Source organism: Centroberyx affinis, unplaced genomic scaffold (genome assembly GCF_046629955.1).
Source record: "Centroberyx affinis isolate AG114_WGS23_722 - 3 ecotype Tasmania unplaced genomic scaffold, CSIRO-AGI_Caff_v1 ptg000301l_1, whole genome shotgun sequence".
NCBI lineage: Eukaryota > Metazoa > Chordata > Actinopteri > Beryciformes > Berycidae > Centroberyx > Centroberyx affinis.
The window spans coordinates 80124-101162 of NW_027278979.1; the positions used below are offsets into that span (position 1 = coordinate 80124).

A 21039-nucleotide genomic window follows, 5' to 3' on the forward strand; every position below is an offset into this window, starting at 1 on the left:
ACTGATACACTGTTTTATAAAGTGTGTGTTTTATTTTGTTAGTGGGCGCGGCTGTAAAGCGCTGTGCTCTGATTGGTCAGTGTGGTGTTGCCATCGTGAGAACGAGTCGTGTTGATTTCAGAAGTCATCATGGCGCTCACTTCCTCAGTCAAAGGTAAAGAGATGTCGTTAGCTAACCTTACCTAGCAAGCCGTTATTCAATCTACCTAGTACCCCCACGGGATTTGAGTCCGTTAAGAGCGAAATCCTTCATCTGAAAATGCCTGTCATGTTTTAAAATTAACGTTAGATAAGGTTAACTGGCGTCAAACAATCACATAGATGATAGCTAACACTAGCTAGCTCCGTAATGGTGGTAAATCAGGTCGAACTTAGCTTACTCTCCAACTAACGTTAAGCTAAAGCTATTAAGTTAGCTAATGTACATTACGCCAGCCAGCGTTGCCCTTGCTCTGCTGGACTTAACAAAACGTCCCAAACTTTGCAAGCATTCCAGTTAACTGTCTGGCGGTCGCAAGCTAATATTCTGTGAATGGTTACCTTGGTCTTGCTTATCTCCTCAAGACATTTGGCTGGGAGGTCGATCACCAGCTATTTAGCTAATGTGTGTTTCGCGATAAGGACCTGTGTTAGCAACTAGCTAACGATACCTCCGCTCCTTAGCTTGGTAGCTTCTATCCCCTGTCATCGGGAAACATACAGAAATGGCTTCATGCATGATAGTGTTCATAAACATCAATGTCATCACGGCTACCATCACATTGCCCCCCAAAGATTTTGTTGTTGCATGGTGTAATTTCTCCAACTCATAACATTCAGTTTAGAGAGACTGTGCATCTAGATGAGGTTTCTTTTTGCTTCCAAAACCTAGCATCTGTGGAAAGTGGCACAGTGTAGGCCATCTTCTTATAGTGACACTGTCTGACTAAGCAAACACTTAAATTAAAGTGTAGCGTTGAGTCAATTTTGGAATGATTTTCCTTAAGCTATCCAATAACTCAAGGTTGTGCTGCAAATTGTCTAGCTCGCTGCTTTTATCAGTTAAAACAATTTCAAATGAGGCTTTCTCTCCAGAGGACTTCACTAGTCATCAGTCAGTGTTATTGTTAACTCTTTTCAGATGATAGAAGACAATACATTTGCCAGTCAGCCTGCTTTGCAGTATGCTTCTCAGTTTTTGCATACATGCAAGCATACATTATTTAAAAGAGGTTAGTTTGCTAGCTGGGTCAGACAAAGGCATCACAGTGAAGCAGGGAAATTTTAGGTTAGGTTGTAACAGGAAAGGAAACAGAAATTACCAGTGATGGAAGGTGGTTAGGGTATTCGGTCTCTTTGTGTTTTTTTTTTGTTGTTTTTTTGCAGATGCCTCAGTTACAGATTGAGTTTCTCATGTGTAGGCCTGCTTGTGGTACTAGTGTTTCCTCTGAACTTGGTTTGTAATAGTGTTGGTAATTTGGTGAAAAGAGTGAAAAACCCACAAGCAACGTTTGCAAAATCTGCAGAAACTTCAGTTGTGACTTCAAATGAGTTTGAACACATGAAGACTTAGGCTTACAAGTCTTTGCTTTGAACCTTCAAGTCATTTGGGCAATCTGATTATTGTTCCCATACGATATGAATGTAGCAAAAGTTTTATTGTTTCCATATTTCTATTGTTTTGGTCCTAGTGGAGGTTGCAGCACTAACACCGTTCTTACATCAGTTCTTGATTATGATAAAAGCGCTATTTCTAAACTTGTTTATGCCTGCTTGGGTAAATTGAGCTCAATTACAGTGTTTTGTTTATTTGCCTTTTTCTCCAGCAGCAGTGTGATAGTGTTCTTGTCGTGGTGCCCACCACTAATTAATGAGTTTAAAGCAAACACTGCAGATGATACAAGAATACAAGAAACCCCCAGAGTGCCATTCACATCGGTCCATTATCAGATTTGTAGGAATTAGACTAAACCAGTTCCATGATATGTTCCTCTTACATTCTTTTCTCAAGTTAGTATGAGGGCCTTGATTTTCCTTTCTGCATTCCCTGATGATTGCATGTTTGTTCTTCAGGGCATTCTTCCCTTCCTTATTTACTCAGGAAAGAAGAATTTGAGAATTGTAAAAACTGCGGGGAATACTTATTTTAATATGGATTTAGTCATTTAAACCTGTTACTCAGAAATATTCTGTTAAATTGCAGTCTCAGTTTCCTTGTGAGCCTGAAAGTGTTACTTGTTTCAAAAGGCAGAAAGCTGAGAGCCAAGGCTACAGTATGATGTCCTGTGGAGAGTCCAGCACAGCGAGTGATGCTGTGCCAAGACTAGACTGCCTGTTTCAAAAGGGGTTCAGCACTTGCTTGGTTATTACACTATTCCCTCATGTCTTCATCAAGGGGAATTCCACCAAAATTTAACTGCCACAACTAGGGCCTCACATTTAAATTTAGATAATTGTGCATCGCATCTTTATGTTTACTTGATTAGTACTTGTGCAATTTGGCAGTTCATAGTATTCTGTTACATCATCATACGGCCATCTTGGTAGGAAAATAACAGGTGATTGTAATAAATTAACAGGTAATTATAATCAGATGACAGCCACAGTCAATGAACTGTCTATATTGTAAGGCATTGGTTCTCAACGTGGGGTCCGGGGACCACCAGGGGTCCTTGAGGGCATCCCAGGGGGTCCCCAGCAAATTGATGAATCGTTAAACTTCATTATTTCATTTACAAGAACAATTATAGAATGTAGGAGACTGACTATTTTGATCATAGTTTCACTGTTATCTCTCTTCCTACAATACAGATAGTCATGGAGTTCTGGACAAAATCATATCTAACAATAAAAATATTCTCAGATTTGGGTCCGAGGGACAAAATCGCAATGTGGACTAAATTAGGGGTCCTTGATATGAAAAAGGTTGAGAACCACTGTTGTAAGGCACCATATTGGTAGGGAATGCATGTGACATGATGGGAATACTATGAATACTGAAGTGTCTGTTATTTTCAATTCCCCTTAAAGTCCCAGTGTGGTATATTAAGTGCCATAACGCGTGACCAGTCACAACCTTTTAATGCGCAACATGCACCCATGTGATCAAAACGAAAGATGGAGAAGCAGACAGATCTGATAGGAAAGAAAGCGAGAAATCTTACATAGACCTTGTGTAGGAAATCAGCCCAACATTAGAGAGGAAATCATTCTTCCGAGTCTGAACATTAAAACGTTTTAATTCCAAGAAACGGATCATCGTCTGTCATTTGGAGATGTGTACTTTAGTTTTAAACAAGATAACGACAAGAAAACGTACAGATTCTGTTGATAGTTTGCACCCCAAAATAATAAACTAGTAATTATTTATTATTTTAATTTAGTAAGGACCACAGAAAGGGCAAGACAGTAAAAGTGAGAACAAGACTTTCTAGCTGCTGCTACTTTTATAAATACTGCACTGAAAAAAGTGAAAGTAAATGTGCAATAAAATCATTTTATTTGCTGAAACCAAGACGAATAATCATCATAAATAGCTTAATTGTAATCACAATATTTAGCAAAATAATCTGCACGATTACCATAATCATGCAGCCCTATCCGAAATTTACCAGCATATGATTGGTGGCTGGGAGTAATTTCCCATCCTGATGACAAGAGTAGCACCAACCAATGCTACCAATGTTTGAGTGTCTAGGTCTCATATCAAGTACCAATCTGATACAGACTCATTTCTTAACACAGGACGTAATAAGACAACTGTATGGCTTCACTCTGCTTGGGAACTATAAGGTCCTATTTATTCTTGGACTTGATTTTTCATTTAAATTTCAGAAAGTAGGCCTGTCCAACTGGCAACCAGACATGTAGGGAATAAAAAAAAAAACAATACAGATTTGAGCATTAAAGTAAACTTCCTGGTCTTACCACACAAAGACTGGCATTATAAGAGTTGTATTCTGATAAAATGTGCGTTTCCCCCCCTGCAGAGCACCCGTACAGCCATCTGATCGACACACTGAAAGATGGCAGCCTCAAGTTCTTCAATCCACAGAAATTGAATGATCCAAGATATGGTGAGTCGGGGCATAAAAAGTATGACCGAAAGAGATGATGCAGATCTTCAACAAATGTTTCCCTCGTCCCAGAACTTTTGCATGTGGCATTTATTTGTCTGTGACCTTTAGAATAGTCGTGTTTAGTTGTAAGAGGTAGCGAAACAGACTCCCACACAAAAATGCCAACTACTTCCTTAGCTGAAACCATTTTGTTGGTTCAAGGACTATCTAAAAGGGGAATGCACTGAAAATGACCTTTAATTATTATTCAGAAAAAAAGAACTAAAGATCTAAAATTCACAAAAAAAAATATTTGCGTTTTGAGTTCCCACTTAGAAATTTGTCTGTATAATATTCTATCTAATTATCTATCTGCCCAATAATCTACCTATCTATCCTATAATCTATCTATATTCTGGATGCTTTATACAGCCTACATTGATTTGCAACTTCATTGTTCAAACAAGTTAAGGTCCCAATGCAAACCCAGTTAAGAATCTCTGTTTTACGTTAATGGTACAGTGAGTTAATGAACAGTCTGAGGATTTAATCAGGCATTGTTTACTCTGGGAAATTAAATGGTGCCACCTTTTATTGTTCCCTCTATTTAGAGAAGCTGCCTCTATCCATCCGTGTCTTATTGGAGGCGGCCATTCGTAAGTGTGACGGCTTCTACACAAAGGAGGAGGATGTCCAGAACATTCTGGACTGGCAGCAGCAGCAGAATATAGCCGAGGTGCCGTTCCCTCCAGCCCGAGTCCTTCTGCAGGACTTCACGTGAGTTTTACAGGGTTTACAACAATATCATCATTCCATTACCAAATCTATTCTGAGTCACAAAGTTTAAGCATCAGCTGATACCAAGTACCAAGGTTTATATCACTGATTAAAAAGGATTGAGATCTAATCATTTTTCCTTCATTTAGAGAGATCAAAATGGGGGGTTGAGTTAGGGGATGGGGGCAAAAGATCTGATCTGTATATCGATAATGTTGAAGAGCAAAAAGTAGGCATTAGCTTGTCTTGTGTCATCATGGTGTTTGTTAATGTGCCTTGAAATAAGCAAGCTATCTCAAAGTTGTTGCTACTCATAATTAAGTTGCATTAAAATAGTCACCAAAAAGTAGAGGTGCAAGTGGGTGGTATTTTTTTGTATGCTTATTTATTGGAAAAAGCTCAAAATAAAATATTTTTAAAAATAGCCCAAGCATCATATAAATCTCTGGAGGGCTAAATTTGGCCCACAGGCCCTACTTGGGATATGCGATATAAACAAAGTTATGTTTTTGGTTCACTTCCACAGGGGAATTCCTGCCATGGTGGACCTGGCGGCCATGAGGGACGCAGTGGCCAAACACGGCGTGGACCCCGGCCTGGTGAACCCTGTGTGCCCCACCGACCTCATCGTAGATCACTCGCTACAGATCGACTTCAGCAAATGGTGTGTTTACGTTTCAATTTTCGCTTTTATCAGGAGTGAGTTAAAGTGAGTGAGAACGTAGAGGTAAAGGTTCAACTTCTTGTTCAAGGACATTTTGAGATGACGCAAGGATGTTGTTGTGGACACACACTGACTTTCTATTACTGGATGGTTACTCTGCCCACTAGGGAAATGATCCCTACTTAACTTGATCCCACTATCCCACCAAGCCACCAGTCTCTAAAAAGTAGAGTTACTACTACCATTTTCATTACGAGTAGGGATCCAAAATGGAAGTCTAAACCTGTACCTGCCCAAACCATGTTTATTATTTCATAAAAAGTTAAATTAGGAAACGTTTCTTTTAACCTATTGTGACCATATATTTTTTCACTTATTTACAACTATTGATAAACATACTGTTTTCTTTGTTCCATCGGCACAAGTTTCCTCCGACTGGATTTCAGTCTTACACTTAAACTAGACTCAAACTCAAACTGAAAGGTCTCATAAACATAAAAAAAGCAATTCGCTTCAAAACAATTCAGCTTTTTTATATATTGTCAGAATCTGTTTTTTGTGCATTTGTTATGCTAGAGGTGTGATTTTCAGACCTGTTCCTCCATACAATGGCAGTTAATGGAGAGAGAAAAAAATACAATTCTCCAATTGCCTCTACTGGAGCAACAGATAACAGAGTATCGCCGATTTTGGGGTTATATCATAGCCAGGAAGCTACACAACCCAAAGTACCACCTTACGTTTTGTCCACAGTGCCATACAGAACGCTCCCAACCCGGGCGGAGGAGGCAGCCAAACCCAGAACCAGGCACCTCCTCGCTCCACTCCTCCCAGACCGCTGTCCAGAGGAGGCTCGCAGTGCGGCAGCCAGCGGAGCTCCTGTAGTAAAGCCGGGTGCAGTGACCCCCCAGGCTCCCCGGGTCGACCTCCCACCTCTGTCCAGCAGATAGAGAACACACCCCTCCTCTGCCCGTTCCACCTGCAGCCTGTCAATGAGTAAGTTGAGTGAAGGAGAGCTGCTGCTATGTGACAGTTAACAAGAGAATCAGTGGCTGTGAGGGGAGGAAACAGATCTCAGGCCCCTCATTTTAGCAGGAGCGGGTTAATGTGGATAGATCTCTATTTGTTTGTTCATTTGTTCGTTTTTCCATCTGTCTGGCACATGCAGACATCACTGATCGGATTCTGATAAAACTAGCAGGAATGATGTACAGCATCTCACCACTTTGTTCCAACATTTTAAAAATTGCACTGACTGGGTCAAAGGGGGCAGTTACAGGTCAAATTGAGGTAACAGTTTTTACCGATTGACACAGAAGGGGTCAGCATAATTCGTGGGGGACAACATGTTTATTGTAGCCTTGCTCTTATTTTTTTGCAGACCTGAAACAGCCCTGAAGAATCAGGAGCTGGAGCTGATCAGAAACAAAGAGAGGCTTCAGTTCTTTAAGGTACGGTGTGTTGCAAAGCTCAGTGGGAGAGATTGGGTCATCTCAACCAATCAACGGGAGAGAAAAGTCGTAGGATTTGTGGACTTGTGATGAAATTTGGGAAGTGTATTTCAGATAGGGAAAGTCAAGGAATTTGCTAAATTCTCCCTCTGGAATTCAGTAAATGAGCATGAATTTTTATATCAAAAGTTAGACTAAATCTTGAAACCAGAATGTATTGTTCTAATTGTTTTATACATTTTATAGTAGTAAGTAGTCGTTCATAGCAGTTATTATTCACTCTTTCAGACCTTTTAATAACTGACAACCACTGAAAATGCAAAAAGAAACAAATTTTGGCTCATGAAAGAACTTTGCATTTGTCCCCTTGGGAGAGTGGTAACCTACAGAACTCACTATATCTGTATTTGCTTGAATAGGACGGTTTAAGAGAAACGTTGTACAACCTGTTGCCATTTTTCCCCATCTCCCCATCGAATAGTGGTGTTCCAAAGCATTCAAGAACGTGAACGTGGTTCCCCCGGATGTGGGCGCGGTCCACCAGGTGAATCTGGAGTATCTGTCCAGAGTGATCCAGGTCACCGACGGATTGATCTACCCCGACAGCGTAGTGGGAACCGACTCGCACACCACCATGATCAACGGCCTGGGCATCCTGGGCTGGGGTAAACCGCTTTCCACTTTTTTGTTTTGTTTTGTTTGCAGCTGCTTGTGCTATGACCACCAATATTGTTGACTGCGTAGTAACAGTTGTTTGCCTACCACATTCTCCCCTCTACTGTTGCCCCATGGTATTCAATATGTATACAGAGAGATTGTAACATGTCATTTAGGTTTGGATCGATCTCCAAAATTTTATATTTCAATACTGTCCCGCCAAAATAACGCAACATACGATATTATCGGCATTCACAATATTTTTTTTCTCCTAAATTACATGAAATTTCTAGGCCACTAATAATATTAATATAAATAAATTTGATCTTACCATTCAAACACTGGAGGAAACAATGGCCATTTGGTATAATTTGCTCATTCCTGCTATTTCCAAGAAAACAGACTGATTGTGGAAAAGGGAACCCACTTGAAGTAAAAAGACAAATTTGTCACTACAACTATGATTATATGTTTTTTTACTATCCTACTACTGGTAGATTATAGGTTTATAAGTTTAGAAGCTTGCACATTTGTGATCTAAGCAACACATGTCAGTTTTGTTGGATTTGTTCATATCAATTTTTGTTCATATCACTTTGTTCATATAAATTCAAATTTCTGCCTACTCCAACCAGTATGCAGATTGCACTTGCAAACAAATCTCTGCTCTTGTGTCAATTCTAAAAACTAATGTTTTCTGCATGCCGTCTTCTGCCAGGTGTAGGGGGAATCGAGTCGGAGGCGGTGATGTTGGGCCAGCCGGTGTCTCTGACCCTTCCACAGGTGGTGGGATGTAAACTGGTGGGCTCCATCAACCCTCTGACCACCTCCATAGACATCGTCCTGGGCATCACCAAGGTGAGAGCGCTCTGCTCTTTCTGTAATTAGCAACTTATTGACATGTCCCTGTGAGACACACATACATGTACACATTTCACACACAGTGTTGTATCAAAATACAAGCCCATTAAAATGCCTGGAGTGAATTAAGAGCACTCTATCACCACATAACACACTCTGTATTTAGGAACTTCTTTGCCTATCCCTCTAAGGCCGCCTTTACATGACGAGCGTTTGGCACTGTGTTCACCACTAAGTAGGGCGTGGGTAGGCTTCTCGATGTGTCATCTCGTAAATGCACACAGCAGCAGGAATACTGGGAATCTAAAAACATGATGTCGCTCCAAATCGTCTCTAAACTTGCCTAATTTACAAGCCTGGTAGCCCCATGGGAGTGCTGACATGTCGCAATGCAATGGCAAAGTTTAGAACCATCAAAAAGTAATAAGTGAGATTAGTTTTGAAACTGTAACAGATGTGGTACAAAGATCTAAATTGCCCACAACCACCACTGCTACAAGAATAGAATAGAATAGAGTAGAATACGATGCAACTTTATTGTCCAGCCAAGGTAGGGAAATCATCTTTGGTCTCACCAATTAAAACACAACATCACATCCATGTACATCACATCAATAAAACAAATCGCATCAAGGAGAGAAGGGGTAGATTAGTGCAGTTTATTTATGAAGTTAATTGCACTAGGGATAAAAGATCCCTTGTAGATCTTTTGGTTGCCAGGGATGTTCAGTGACAGATCGCATTATTTGCCGGAAATAAACATTTCTTACCTTTCAACGTACCACAAGGTACCATGAACACACGTAACTCCCTCCTCTGCTTGATTCATTTTCCAGCACTTGCGGCAAGCTGGGATCGCTGGGAGGTTTGTGGAGTTCTTCGGACCCGGCGTGTCCCAGCTGTCGGCTCCAGACCGCACCACCATCGCCAACATGTGCCCCGAGTACAACGCTACTGTCAGCTTCTTCCCCGTCGACCACGTCACTCTCAAGCACTTTAAAAAGACAAGTGAGTCAGTCAAGTGCTGCCATTGTTCATAAGGAGTTTTCCTTCACACCTGCCGAACTTTGCACTGTTCATTTGGGTGCATAAATTCAAATATTCTGTGGGTCCACTCCACAAAGTTAGTGTTTGATTTATTCTCAGTGGAGTAGTTTACGTTTTCACTCTCACCTAACTGTCTGGTTCCTAACTGCTAAGTGTTCATTTTCACAAATATTAAAACTGTCTAAGACAATAGAATCAACCAATTTTTCTCAGGTTGAATTTTCCTTTCAATAAACTCTGTCTATGCATTTTTTCTCTGGGTCAATACTTTGCATCCAATAACTGTCCTGTTTTATTCCAATTTTCCTTCTAGACTTTACCCCAGAAAAACTTGAATTGCTGGAGTCTTACATGAAGGCTGTAAAACTTTTCCGAAGCTATGAGGACCCTTCAGAAGACCCCCAATATTCAGAGGTAATGTGTCTTTTCCTCCCAACTGCAGACTGGATATTTAGGATATTTACATTTTAGACATTTAGCTAACACTCTTAACCAGAGTGACTTAGTGTGACAGTAGAAAAAGCTCAAATTCCTAGATTGCCAACATTATAAGCATCCAATAGACGAGTGCAAGGGTTAAAGCTGCAGTGCCTGGCAATAGTAACAAATATTACTGAGTTCCCTCCTTATGTGGAGGGATGTGATTTTTTTTTTCTTTTTGGATTGTATAAAAGATTTCTTTTGTAGGAAAACAATCCCTCATTCATTCCCAGTCAACGTTCCCATTTTTCTGAGCCCAAAACATCACGCGATGGGTGGACGTAAACAGACCTGATGAACAGAGATGAATGGTTTATTCTTTTCAGGTGATTGAGATCAACCTGTGCTCCATTGTGCCCCATGTGAGCGGACCCAAGAGGCCTCAGGACAGAGTGGCAGTCAGCAGCATGAAGGAGGACTTCCAGAGCTGTCTAGACGAGAAGGTAACAGACAAAAATGCATTCATTTCTGCTCCTCTGTTCTTCTGTCAATCCTTAGACCAATAAGCCTGTTTCTGCCACACAGTGTCTTTTAACACCAATGTATCACCGTTGTATAACAGTACTGCTTCAAGGATACAGATGCTAGACAGAAGTTAAATTAATTATTTAATATGAATCATAATGTCCAGGGTGTTTTTTTTAAATCATCAAATGCACTCTGCTCACTGACTTGAATCTGAAAAAAACAATCAGGAAGTATGTGATGGTAGCCACAAAAACGGTTTCTGCCACCATTTTAAAAGCTTTGACAATTGAATTTGATCATTTTAAAAAATTCCAGCATCATTTGTATCTCAAGGTGGCGTCTACCTTAATAAAGCAACTTCTTCCTGGTCTCTGTCTCCGTTCAGGTGGGCTTCAAAGGTTTCCACATCGCTAAGCAGAAGCAGGAGATGCAGATTCCCTTCCTGCACTGCGGTCAGGAGTACCAGCTGGCCCACGGCTCGGTGGTCATCGCCGCCGTCATCAGCTGCACCAACAACTGCAACCCGTCTGTCATGCTGACTGCAGGTGAGACGCTCAATCACGGGTCAAGGCAGATAGTTTGATAACCACCAAAAGCTGAAACTCTGATCAAATTTCCTCTGAAATATCTCCTAATGTATAAAAGATAAAAGCAGAGAATTTATTATTAAATCCTGCTAAACATGTAGCGTTGTCATCATTCTGTAAGTGGGTTGAATAGCTTAATCAGGCCAAGTGTATTTTGTGGTTGGTGTTTTCTGATAGAATTTGTGTTATTATTGTAGTCATTTTTATTTTCCATTCAAAACGGCCAATTGTAAAGCATGAATTAATCGAGTCAGTCGGGTTGCGTTGTCATATCTCTACCCACATCCTCCTCTCTCTTTTCAATCGATCAGAAATACTAATATGTTGCTTTGTGATGGACTCAGCCCAGTCTCTTCAAGTGTGGCTACTTTGCAGACATGTTTGCCATATAATGCAGCTGTGTTTGCGATTGGCAGGTCTTCTAGCCAAGAAGGCTGTAGAGGCGGGGCTTGTCGTCAAGCCTTACATTCGGACCAGCCTGGCTCCTGGAAGTGGCATGGTCACTCACTACCTCAGTACCAGCGGAGTCCTGCCTTTCCTCAGCCAGCTGGGGTAAGCATGTTCACACACACATACACATACACACACACACACACACACACACACACACACACACACACACATAAGAAGACTGACTGTTTTAATTCCTTTACACTACAGATTTGAGGTGATAGGTTACGGCTGTGCCACCTGTGTGGGGAACACAGCACCATTACCAGAAGCTGTTGTTGATGCAATCAAACAGGTATCTGTACATCAGGTCTTTGCAACGCTAGATTCTCCTATTTCTATGGAGAGATAAAGGAATATTACATATATAGCTCACAGCAATCAAATTCTAACCATATCCATATATTTTGTTATAGGGGGAATTGGTGGCTTGCGGAGTGTTATCTGGCAACAGGCATTTTGAAGGACGCCTATGTGACTGCGTGCGTGCCAACTACCTGGCCTCCCCTCCCCTAGTGGTGGCTTATGCTATAGCCGGCACTGTGGGCATCGACTTTGAGAAAGAGCCTTTGGGTAAGGAGGGCGCTCCAAGGGGGTTCTCTTCTTCTTCACATGTCCCCTTTTTAGGGCTGCAACTAACGATTATTTTCATTGTCAATTAATCTGTCGATTATTTTCTCGATTAATCGATTAGTTGTTTGGTCTATAAAATGTCAGAAAATGGTGAAAAATGTCGATCAGTGTTTCCCAAAGCCCAAGATGACGTCCTCAAATGTCTTGTTTTGTCCACAACCCAAAGATATTCAGTTTACTGTCATAGAGGAGTAAAGAAAGCAGAAAATATTCTCATTTAAGAAGCTGGAATCAGAGAATTTAGACTTATTTTTCTAAAAAAAAATTACTCAAACCGATTATTCGATTATCAAAATAGTTGGCGATTAATTTAGTAGTTGACAACTAATCGATTAATCAATTAATCGTTGCAGCTCTACCCCTTTTTTATTTTTTTTTTTCAATAGCCCACTTCTATCAGTTGTGCTATCAGTCCAGCTCATGGGAAGTGTGTGTTCTACATCACGTGAAAATACACAACATCTACAGTTTTTAAATATCAATAAACTCAACGCTCCCAATTTCCACTCTTTCAGCAACAAGATTTGAGAACATCACTCATCTAAAAATGTGACTTTTGTTTTGAAAATTGCTTAATAACTTCTTTATGGTTCCTGTTATGAACATGGCTCTTTTTTTGTTTGGTTTGCTTACCTGTTGGTTAGCTTGGTGTGATGCTAACATTGGGCCCACTGTTGTCTGAGCAGGTGTGACGTCAGAGGGGAAGGAGGTGTACCTGCGTGACGTCTGGCCGTCCAGGGAGGAGGTTCAGCAGACCGAGGAGGACACAGTCATCTCCTCCATCTTCAAGGACCTCAGGGGGAGGATGGAGGTGAGGAGAGGGTCGCCCTCCAAATACTTTGCTGCTTTCTTCTCCTTCCTTACCTCTAGTTCAGGTTCAGACAGGTTGCCAGTAATTAATCAATTCATACTGTATGTTTTATGTGCTGTATATGTGTTGAGATAGATCATGATTGTCTGTTTCCTGTTTCACAAGTGTCAAGTGAGAGTCAAGTGTATTTATGGTAGCTAGTGATTACAGACAATTTTTGTTTCTGCTCTACTCTCTCACAGAAAGGGAACACATTTTGGAACAACATCGACTGTCCAGATTCTGTGGTTTTCCCCTGGGATCACAAGTCCACATACATCCGTTCACCGTCTTTCTTCAGCAAAATGGTAAGTCTCCTGAAACTTTTGTGATGACCTTTTTTCCTGCATATGGACCGAGAAAGGCCTAATTATTTCCTGTGTTGAAATAATGCTGTTGTTGATTCTACTCTGCCTGTCCCTCCCTCCCTCCCTCCCAGAGTAAAGAGGTGCAGCCTCCTCATTCGATAGAGAACGCCCATGCCTTACTGTTCCTCGGGGACAAGGTGACCACGGACCACATCTCTCCTGCCGGCAGCATCGCCAGGGTCAGCGCCGCTGCCAAGTACCTGCTGAGCAAACGGTCAGTCCCACTCAGACCACAGAAACACTGGTTAACTTCACTAACACTAATTCTAGGGTGGGAAAGTAGCGCCAGCTGCTAGGTTAAAGTTGGTAAATCTATGACTGCAGCTGCTAAGGTCCAGTTACGAGATGGCTGGTGGAGCGGTGACAGTGGCTGACAAAATTTGTGATTTACCCGCTCCTTTAGCCTTTTGACAAACAGTTTCCTTCCCTGCATGAGTTGAGTAGATCTCAGTACTTATTCACAAAATAGATTATCATGAGAAAGAGCTGAGTACAGACTGTGTTATAATGTAGAAATCAGAAGTCTACTTAAAAGGCATTACCGCTCAATTCAAGAATTCAAGTTTCTCCTATGGTGTGAAGCTGTCCTGTCAATCAGTGAACCTTGAAAATCTTGAATGTTTGTGGATTTGAGAAAAATAAAATGAAGCCTTAAAAGATTTTGGAAATGAATGGATGTCCTTCAAAGTAAATTAAAATATAGCACCCATTCATTCATCAGTAAGTGTCAGCACTTTGTACCTCGCTCCATTATAGCATCAACATTTCACATCCTGAGAAAAACCCTGTGATGGAGATTTGCGTTAATACAGCAGCAGTGTTGACTTGACAAGATCATGAGAAAAAATGGCCTCTGACGTCTCATTTTGACCAATGTCGTATCCCAAAGTCCTTAAATTTCACCAAAACAAGTTCTTGAAAAGCCATTGAATTTGATGTCGAAGTGAGTGTGGGAACCCTGCTCCAACCTGTATTGTCATTAAAAGGCCAAGCCTGGAGCTGCTCCATTGCTGATGAATCAGAGAGCGATTTGTGGATCCACAGAAAAGTTTGAGTGTTTAAAGCCAATGAGCTTCTGGAAATGTTCATTGTTTCACTGCAGAATATTTACTCTTACCAGCAGAAAATCTTAGTTTATCTATTCATTGTCAGCCGTTCTAGACTGATATTTAATAAATCCAGACTAAAATAAGTGGTCTTGCCTCCTGTATGCAGCCTGTAATACAGAGGCACCTATCTGTCAGCTGTTGTCCAGGAACCCACTGTGAACCCTGGAAGTACTCTAAATGTCAGGTCAAATTTATTTACCTTTCACTCTGAATGCTTTCCCTCAGCCTGACACCGCGGGAGTTTAACTCGTACGGCGCTCGCAGAGGGAACGACGCGGTGATGACCAGAGGCACGTTCGCCAGCATCAAGCTCCAAAATCGATTCATCGGCAAACCAGGCCCCAAGACTCTGCACATTCCTTCAGGCCAGACAGTGAGTCACTTTTCCTCTGAATGGATTACTAAGAATTGCATTCATTAGGGACGCACCAATACTGGGTTTTCACTCCTGATAAAGATTTTTAGTATTTGGTAGTTGGTAAAATATTGTTCAATATAAACATAGACCATTCCTTTTGGGTTATGGCACAAATATCATAGGGATGTAGTCTATTTTTTTCTGTAGAGAGAAATAATGTCCTCTGTGGAAAAAAATGTTACATGTATATACATTAGTTAGTGTTGAGTTAAAGGTCCCATGTTATTCAGTTTTCATGATTTTGTTCTCACATGCACTATGGCTCAGGATAAGAATAATGTTCTTCATGATGGTTTACAAATAAATGTAGTTTAGTTAAAAGGGTTTTTATTGAATGAAATTGAACTAAATCCTCACTGGCAGAACAGTCACAATACTGGACCCTGATTGGCAGAAAATACCACCTAGTTCAAATGATGTAATCCTGCTTAGTGGAGGCTTTCCAGTTGAAATGCTGAAAATCTACCTGACTGGAAGGATTTTAGCAATAATGACCAAGTCCAGTTGTGTGCGTTTGTCCCAAGCTCCCTATAGAAAATAATGGACTTTTGAAAATATAACTTTAAATTTAACCACTCAAGCAAAATCACATTTTAGCAATGTCTATTAAACATTTTGATCATATATGTATATAAATAGAGGAAATTTTGAAGTCCTATATTAGAGGCTCTTTAAATATTGGGGAAATTCTCCTATACCAATACCCTGCTTTAGACTGGCATTGACCTATATTGTCCAATTCCAGTATCGGTATCAGTTTAACTAACTAAGTATCAGTGAACAGACAGGGGTTCAGTGTCTTACCCAAGGATACTTAACTAACATGTGCTCTCCCTGGATGTCTGGTTAGCTGGACGTCTTTGAGGCAGCGGATCGTTACCAGAGAGACGGCACTCCGCTCATCATCCTGGCAGGCAAAGACTACGGCTCCGGAAACTCCAGGGACTGGGTGGCCAAAGGACCGTACCTGCTGGTAACCTACACACCTACACACACTTTCTGCATTTTTAGGATACTGACCGGGCAACATGATAGCCAGCCGATTACTTTGCTGCTCATACAGGTTGTTAGGTCACTTGCCTTTGCCATCATGGTGGTCACCGTTAATGATTTGCGTGGTTAACATGGTACATTAGAAGAGTTTTGTTTTTGGTAAAACTCTAACTCTGTACTTCTTTTTTTTTTTTTTGTAATTTTATTTTTTTATACATTTTACATACATTTTTTTTATTTGCACACAAAGGCCTCACCCCCCTCCCTCATACACTCCATACCTAACCTCACATAGACATTAAAGGAGAAAAAAAAAAGAAAAACCTCTAACTTTGTACTATGAATATTAGTCACGTTGCTCTTCAGCTTAATACCTTTTGAATCGAGTTTTAGAGGATGGAAATGATCAGCAGGTAAATTTTCTTTCTCAAAATGGATATTGCATTTTGGAAAGAAACCCTTCATATGCGATTTCCATACATTTATGATTGGCGTATGAACATTTATATACCATAACATATTCAGTGTGTCTTAAAGTCTAAATGAACCTATGCCTTCACTTGTTTTGTCCGTTCACCTGCTGGTGCGGTGGGTGACAGGGGGTGCGTGCGGTCATCGCTGAGAGCTTCGAGAAGCTGCACAAGAACCAGCTGGTTGGCATGGGCATCATGCCGCTCCAGTTCCTGCCCGGTCAGACTGCCGACTCACTGGAGCTCAGCGGGAAGGAGAGGTTCAGCGTCAGCCTGCCGGACGAGCTGAGTCCAAGACAGCAGCTCACTGTCAAGGTAGGCAACAGCCAATCAACGCCTAGCTGTGATGATGACACGATCACACACAGCTTAGATCTTCAACTCTTCCTTTGTGAGGGTTTCAGTGAGAGGTCTCAGTATTGTGTCTTGAGCAAAGTACTTGAGCACAGTTTTCAGATCTTCACTTTATGAATGAAAGATAATAGGAAATGCCTACACTGACAACAGATGCTGTTTCAATGAAAGTTAGTTCAGCTTTTTGCCATCGTTTGCCACTTTCTCCAGAGACTTTTACAAGGTAAATTCTTCCTTTCATGATGACATCAAATTGACATGACAAGTGATAGTGACTTTCTAAGAAGTTTGGCAGTGTTGGAAATTCTCATCCTTTGAATTTGGAAAATATAATGGGTATTAGCTATATGTAGTATTATGTTTCTCCTAAATACTCTAGCTTTCCTTTTTATAAGTACGCTGAGATTTAGTTTTGTCATTCAGCCAAATTATTAGCTTTTTTTTAATTGCAGGTTCATGTAGGCAGCTTTAACACTTTGATGAATGGTATAATTAAAGAGTTGTTTCTCTGTTCTTTTGTAGACGAGCCAAGGAAAGTCCTTCATTGTCACAGCTCTGTTTGAAAGTGAGATGGACATAATCTTTTACCGGCACGGAGGCCTCCTTAGATATGTTGCTCGGACAATGCTGTAAAACACCGCGCCGCCCGGGCCCACGCTGCTGAATGTGCACTGAGTGAATGAACAGCAGCCCCAACAATTCACCAGAGATTCTCTTCAGCATGGGCTGAAACGGCTCATAGGAGCAGCATAAAGACTGATGCTCTGTCTGTCGGAGCTGCATTAGCATCTCCAGACTCCTCCTCCGCCATGGAGAAGTGAGGACTCGGTTTTAAGAGCTGTTCCAGTGCTGCTTCTCCATCAGTACGCACGGCTGTTTCTGCATATGCAACAGCAACCATGTTTGCCCTCACAAGACAGTCAAAACACCGACAGAAGCCCAGACAGGAGCGGTCACATTCACACGATCAACAGAGCGCACCCAAACAAGACTCGACAGGAGACTTTTGTACATCAGCTTTTGTTAAGAGTCCTTCAAATGATTGGAGATAGCAAATCCAGTGTACTGAGAGGTCGTGTGTAACATCATAAAGAAGAGGGGAAAGCCAACAAGAAATCAATCCTCGCTGGTTTTGAACGCAGCCCTTGCCTGAAAAATAAATTAATAAATTAACATTTAAATAAAAAAATCTTGCCTAGAAAGGCTAAGATGGTGCTAGGTCAATGTGTAGTACTATGGCATAACTAGATTGCCACTATCTATTATACTAAGCAAAGTCAAACATTGTGAATTTCAAAAATTGGCTGAATTAAATTCAGTTGCAAAATTTTCCCATGGGGATCAATACATTTCCATCTGATCTACTGTTAACTTTCTCCCAGGCAAAGTGGACAGTTGCCTTCCAGCACACACTTTTTAGAATGTTGGAAAAATGTGAAATATGCCTTTTTTGCTGTGTGTTTGGATCCTTTATCAATAATAGCCACATGCTAAAGATCCTACTGCAACTGACTCCACATCCCTAGTGTAAAAGTAAATTATAAAAGCTTTTCAGCATCAAGAATCTCAAAACATTTTGATATTGGTTAGGAGACATCCACAGTCCAAATTGTCTTTGCAATTAAAAAAAGGCAGTTTCAGTCAATGCAGCTGCATTTTTGATGCTAACTCGCTAGCAGATGTTACTGCTGTGCTGCACACACAACAGTCATGGACTGAATTCAGTCTCACAGCAGCAAACGTCTACCTTGCCTTAACCTTGATTCATTTTGGGCAAAAAATAATACATGTTTAAATATTTATACACATGCATATTTGTACCCAAAGGGTGAAACATCAAAGTATTATCAAAGTACAGTTGACAAGTTTGAAATTGTAGTCTGTCAACTTTACTGGTGCTGATGGGCAAAAGGTAGTTCTAGTGGTGTCCTTGGCTATGGTTACACTTGTTATTTCGATGTGATTTTTGAGATCTGATGGAAAACATCAGATTCTATGAAATCACACCGCTGGATGTCCACACTTAGCCAGAAAATGGCTTTCATGGGTCTCCTGCGGCTGTATCTATTTAAATCTCTGTCTCCATTACTTAGCCTGAGCCTGACCACTTGTATATCTGGTTAAGCAGAATCGACAGCAATGTTAGCAAAAAAACTAAAGATTTTTAAGCATCCAGACTTGTCACTTAATGTGACTTGGCGTGATCAGATGATAAAAGCTGCATTGGAATGACAAGTGTAGCCGTAGCCCTTCATCTCTTTGGTGCTTCTCATGGAAATGTACGTTGACGTCTGTGTCCAGGGACGGGATCAGTTCACTCTCCAGTCACATCAGGAAGTCCACTGTTAAACTCCAAATATTGGAAAAACTTCTTGACTGTCCAATCAAACCTAGTGAGAAATAATTGATCACAAATGCTCTTTCATCACCAACTTAATTGCCAGTTGAATTGATTGAATTTCAAGTGAATTGACATCAGCCCTGCCTGTAATACATATATTCCTGATTTCATTTGTTGTGAGGTACTGGCCTTCTTTATCAAGGTTTACACAGATTTAGAGCTTAAACATGTTCCATTGTTTTTGTTTTTTGCGTCAGCTGTGTATGATTTGACATTTGTGCATGTTCGAGCCACTTCGACCCAGCGAAGAGTGTTTTGGTAGATAATGGCACTATTTAAAATCGTCCATCCAATGCAACATGTCAGATATCTAGAACGTGGATTTGGAACATTAGCCTTTATGCATATATATTTTTTAGAGAGCATGATGTTGTGTTATGGCTATGTTATGAAAAGTGGTTGTTTATCATAGTAATTTATTGATACCTACACTCTTCTGTAATATTTTGAAACCATTAACTGCCTGGAACTGTTTTGCAAAACCCTTTTTTTTTTTTGTCAAGAGTTGAACGAAGACGGTGTTTTGCCTTGTCAGACTGCCAAAGCAAGCTGAAGCAAGTAGCAGGCTGTCCTGTCATGATGTCATTTGTTGTTGGGGTGCCTCATTATGTGAAGACCACACATTTGCCAGAGTCTTTTAGGTTCAGCACTGCTTCATACTCTGTCGACCATTTTAAGTTTTTCTGTTTTGTTGTGATATGGCCAGGTACTCAAATCCATCACGGTAACACAGTTTGCCTTCATAGCTTGAGGAGTTTTTGTTTGTTTGCTTGGTGGATCTTTCTGGACTGGAGTGCGCAGCAGCTTGACATGAAGGCTTACCTGTAGTGTTGTTGTTGTTGTTATTATACATATGTAGCAGGTATTTCACTACTGCTGCTTCTTCCATCTTCACAGTCTGTCACACTTTAGGGAAGCAATGTATGCAATCCAAGTGTACTCATGAAAAGGTGTCTGGATGTCTGTAATTCTGAATCATCATATTGTAAATAGTTTTTAATAAATGATAACGAAGCAAAGCTGATAGCCGTCTGTGAGAAGTCAGAGTGAATTTTAACTGGAGTGCTGTGTGGATGCTGACAGGAAAGTTATGAGGGGCAAAATTATTTGGTAACACTTTACAATAAGGGTACATTAATTAAGGGTTAGTTAATGCTAATTAACAGTTAACTAATGTGCCTGGTAATAATTTACTTATGGTGTTCATGTTAACTAAGGTATTAATTTATACATTATTTAATCGTTTATAAAGATGACTATTAAATAATGTATACATTAATACCTTAGTTAACATGAACACCATTAGTAAATGATTACCAGACACATTAGTTAACTGTTAATTAAGGGTTAGTTCTAACCCTTAATTAATGTGCCCTTATTGTAAAGTGTTACCAATTATTTAAAAAAATTATTATTGATTTTAAACAAATATCAGAACTTTGAATGGTATCTTGGTACTAAACCCCCAGTGCAGCACATCAAGTTTGCCAAGAAAATGTCATTACTATGGTTCGGTACATCTACCAACAACACAAAATGTAATTTTACATTTGTTGGGGTCTTAAAGGGGCATAAAGTAATCTTTGATGTTTATCGACATCTAATTGGCAACCAATAGGAATTGCAACAACATGGATAGAACTTGTCTCCTCCTACACAAGTCTCTGGCACAGCCCCCGGCCAGTGACGGTGGCCTGTCATGGACAAAAATATTAAAGTCACAGCTACCTAATTAGAGCAGAGATCCAGCAGACGTGTCTAGTGAAGAGGTAAAATATCACAATACAAAATACTGTAATAATAATGCTGCTTTGTCATTTGATCTTTTTGTCCAGTCCATCACAGAGTCACTGGTATTGATGAATAACCCTATCAAACCCCTGCAGACATGGTCATTTTTTTTGCTCTGGGGCAGTAAAACTATAACAAAATGCACTTTTAAAACATTCATGAAAGCTTATGTT

General features: G+C 40.5%; 1 protein-coding gene across 1 annotated transcript; it reads left to right on the forward strand.

Annotated features, from left to right (window-relative positions):
- The first annotated feature begins 129 nt into the window (after positions 1 to 129).
- On the forward strand, positions 130 to 20275 carry ireb2 (iron-responsive element binding protein 2). Its single transcript, XM_071515071.1, has 22 exons — positions 130 to 154; positions 3969 to 4055; positions 4649 to 4814; positions 5341 to 5478; positions 6232 to 6474; positions 6860 to 6929; positions 7411 to 7594; positions 8305 to 8444; positions 9284 to 9455; positions 9808 to 9908; positions 10301 to 10417; positions 10828 to 10987; positions 11446 to 11581; positions 11690 to 11774; positions 11896 to 12052; positions 12799 to 12923; positions 13166 to 13270; positions 13402 to 13544; positions 14665 to 14812; positions 15708 to 15830; positions 16450 to 16635; positions 17197 to 20275. Exons 1-22 carry the CDS (start codon positions 130 to 132, stop codon positions 17305 to 17307), a joined length of 2922 nt encoding a protein of 973 aa, XP_071371172.1. The 3' UTR covers positions 17308 to 20275.
- The last annotated feature ends 764 nt before the right edge of the window (positions 20276 to 21039 follow it).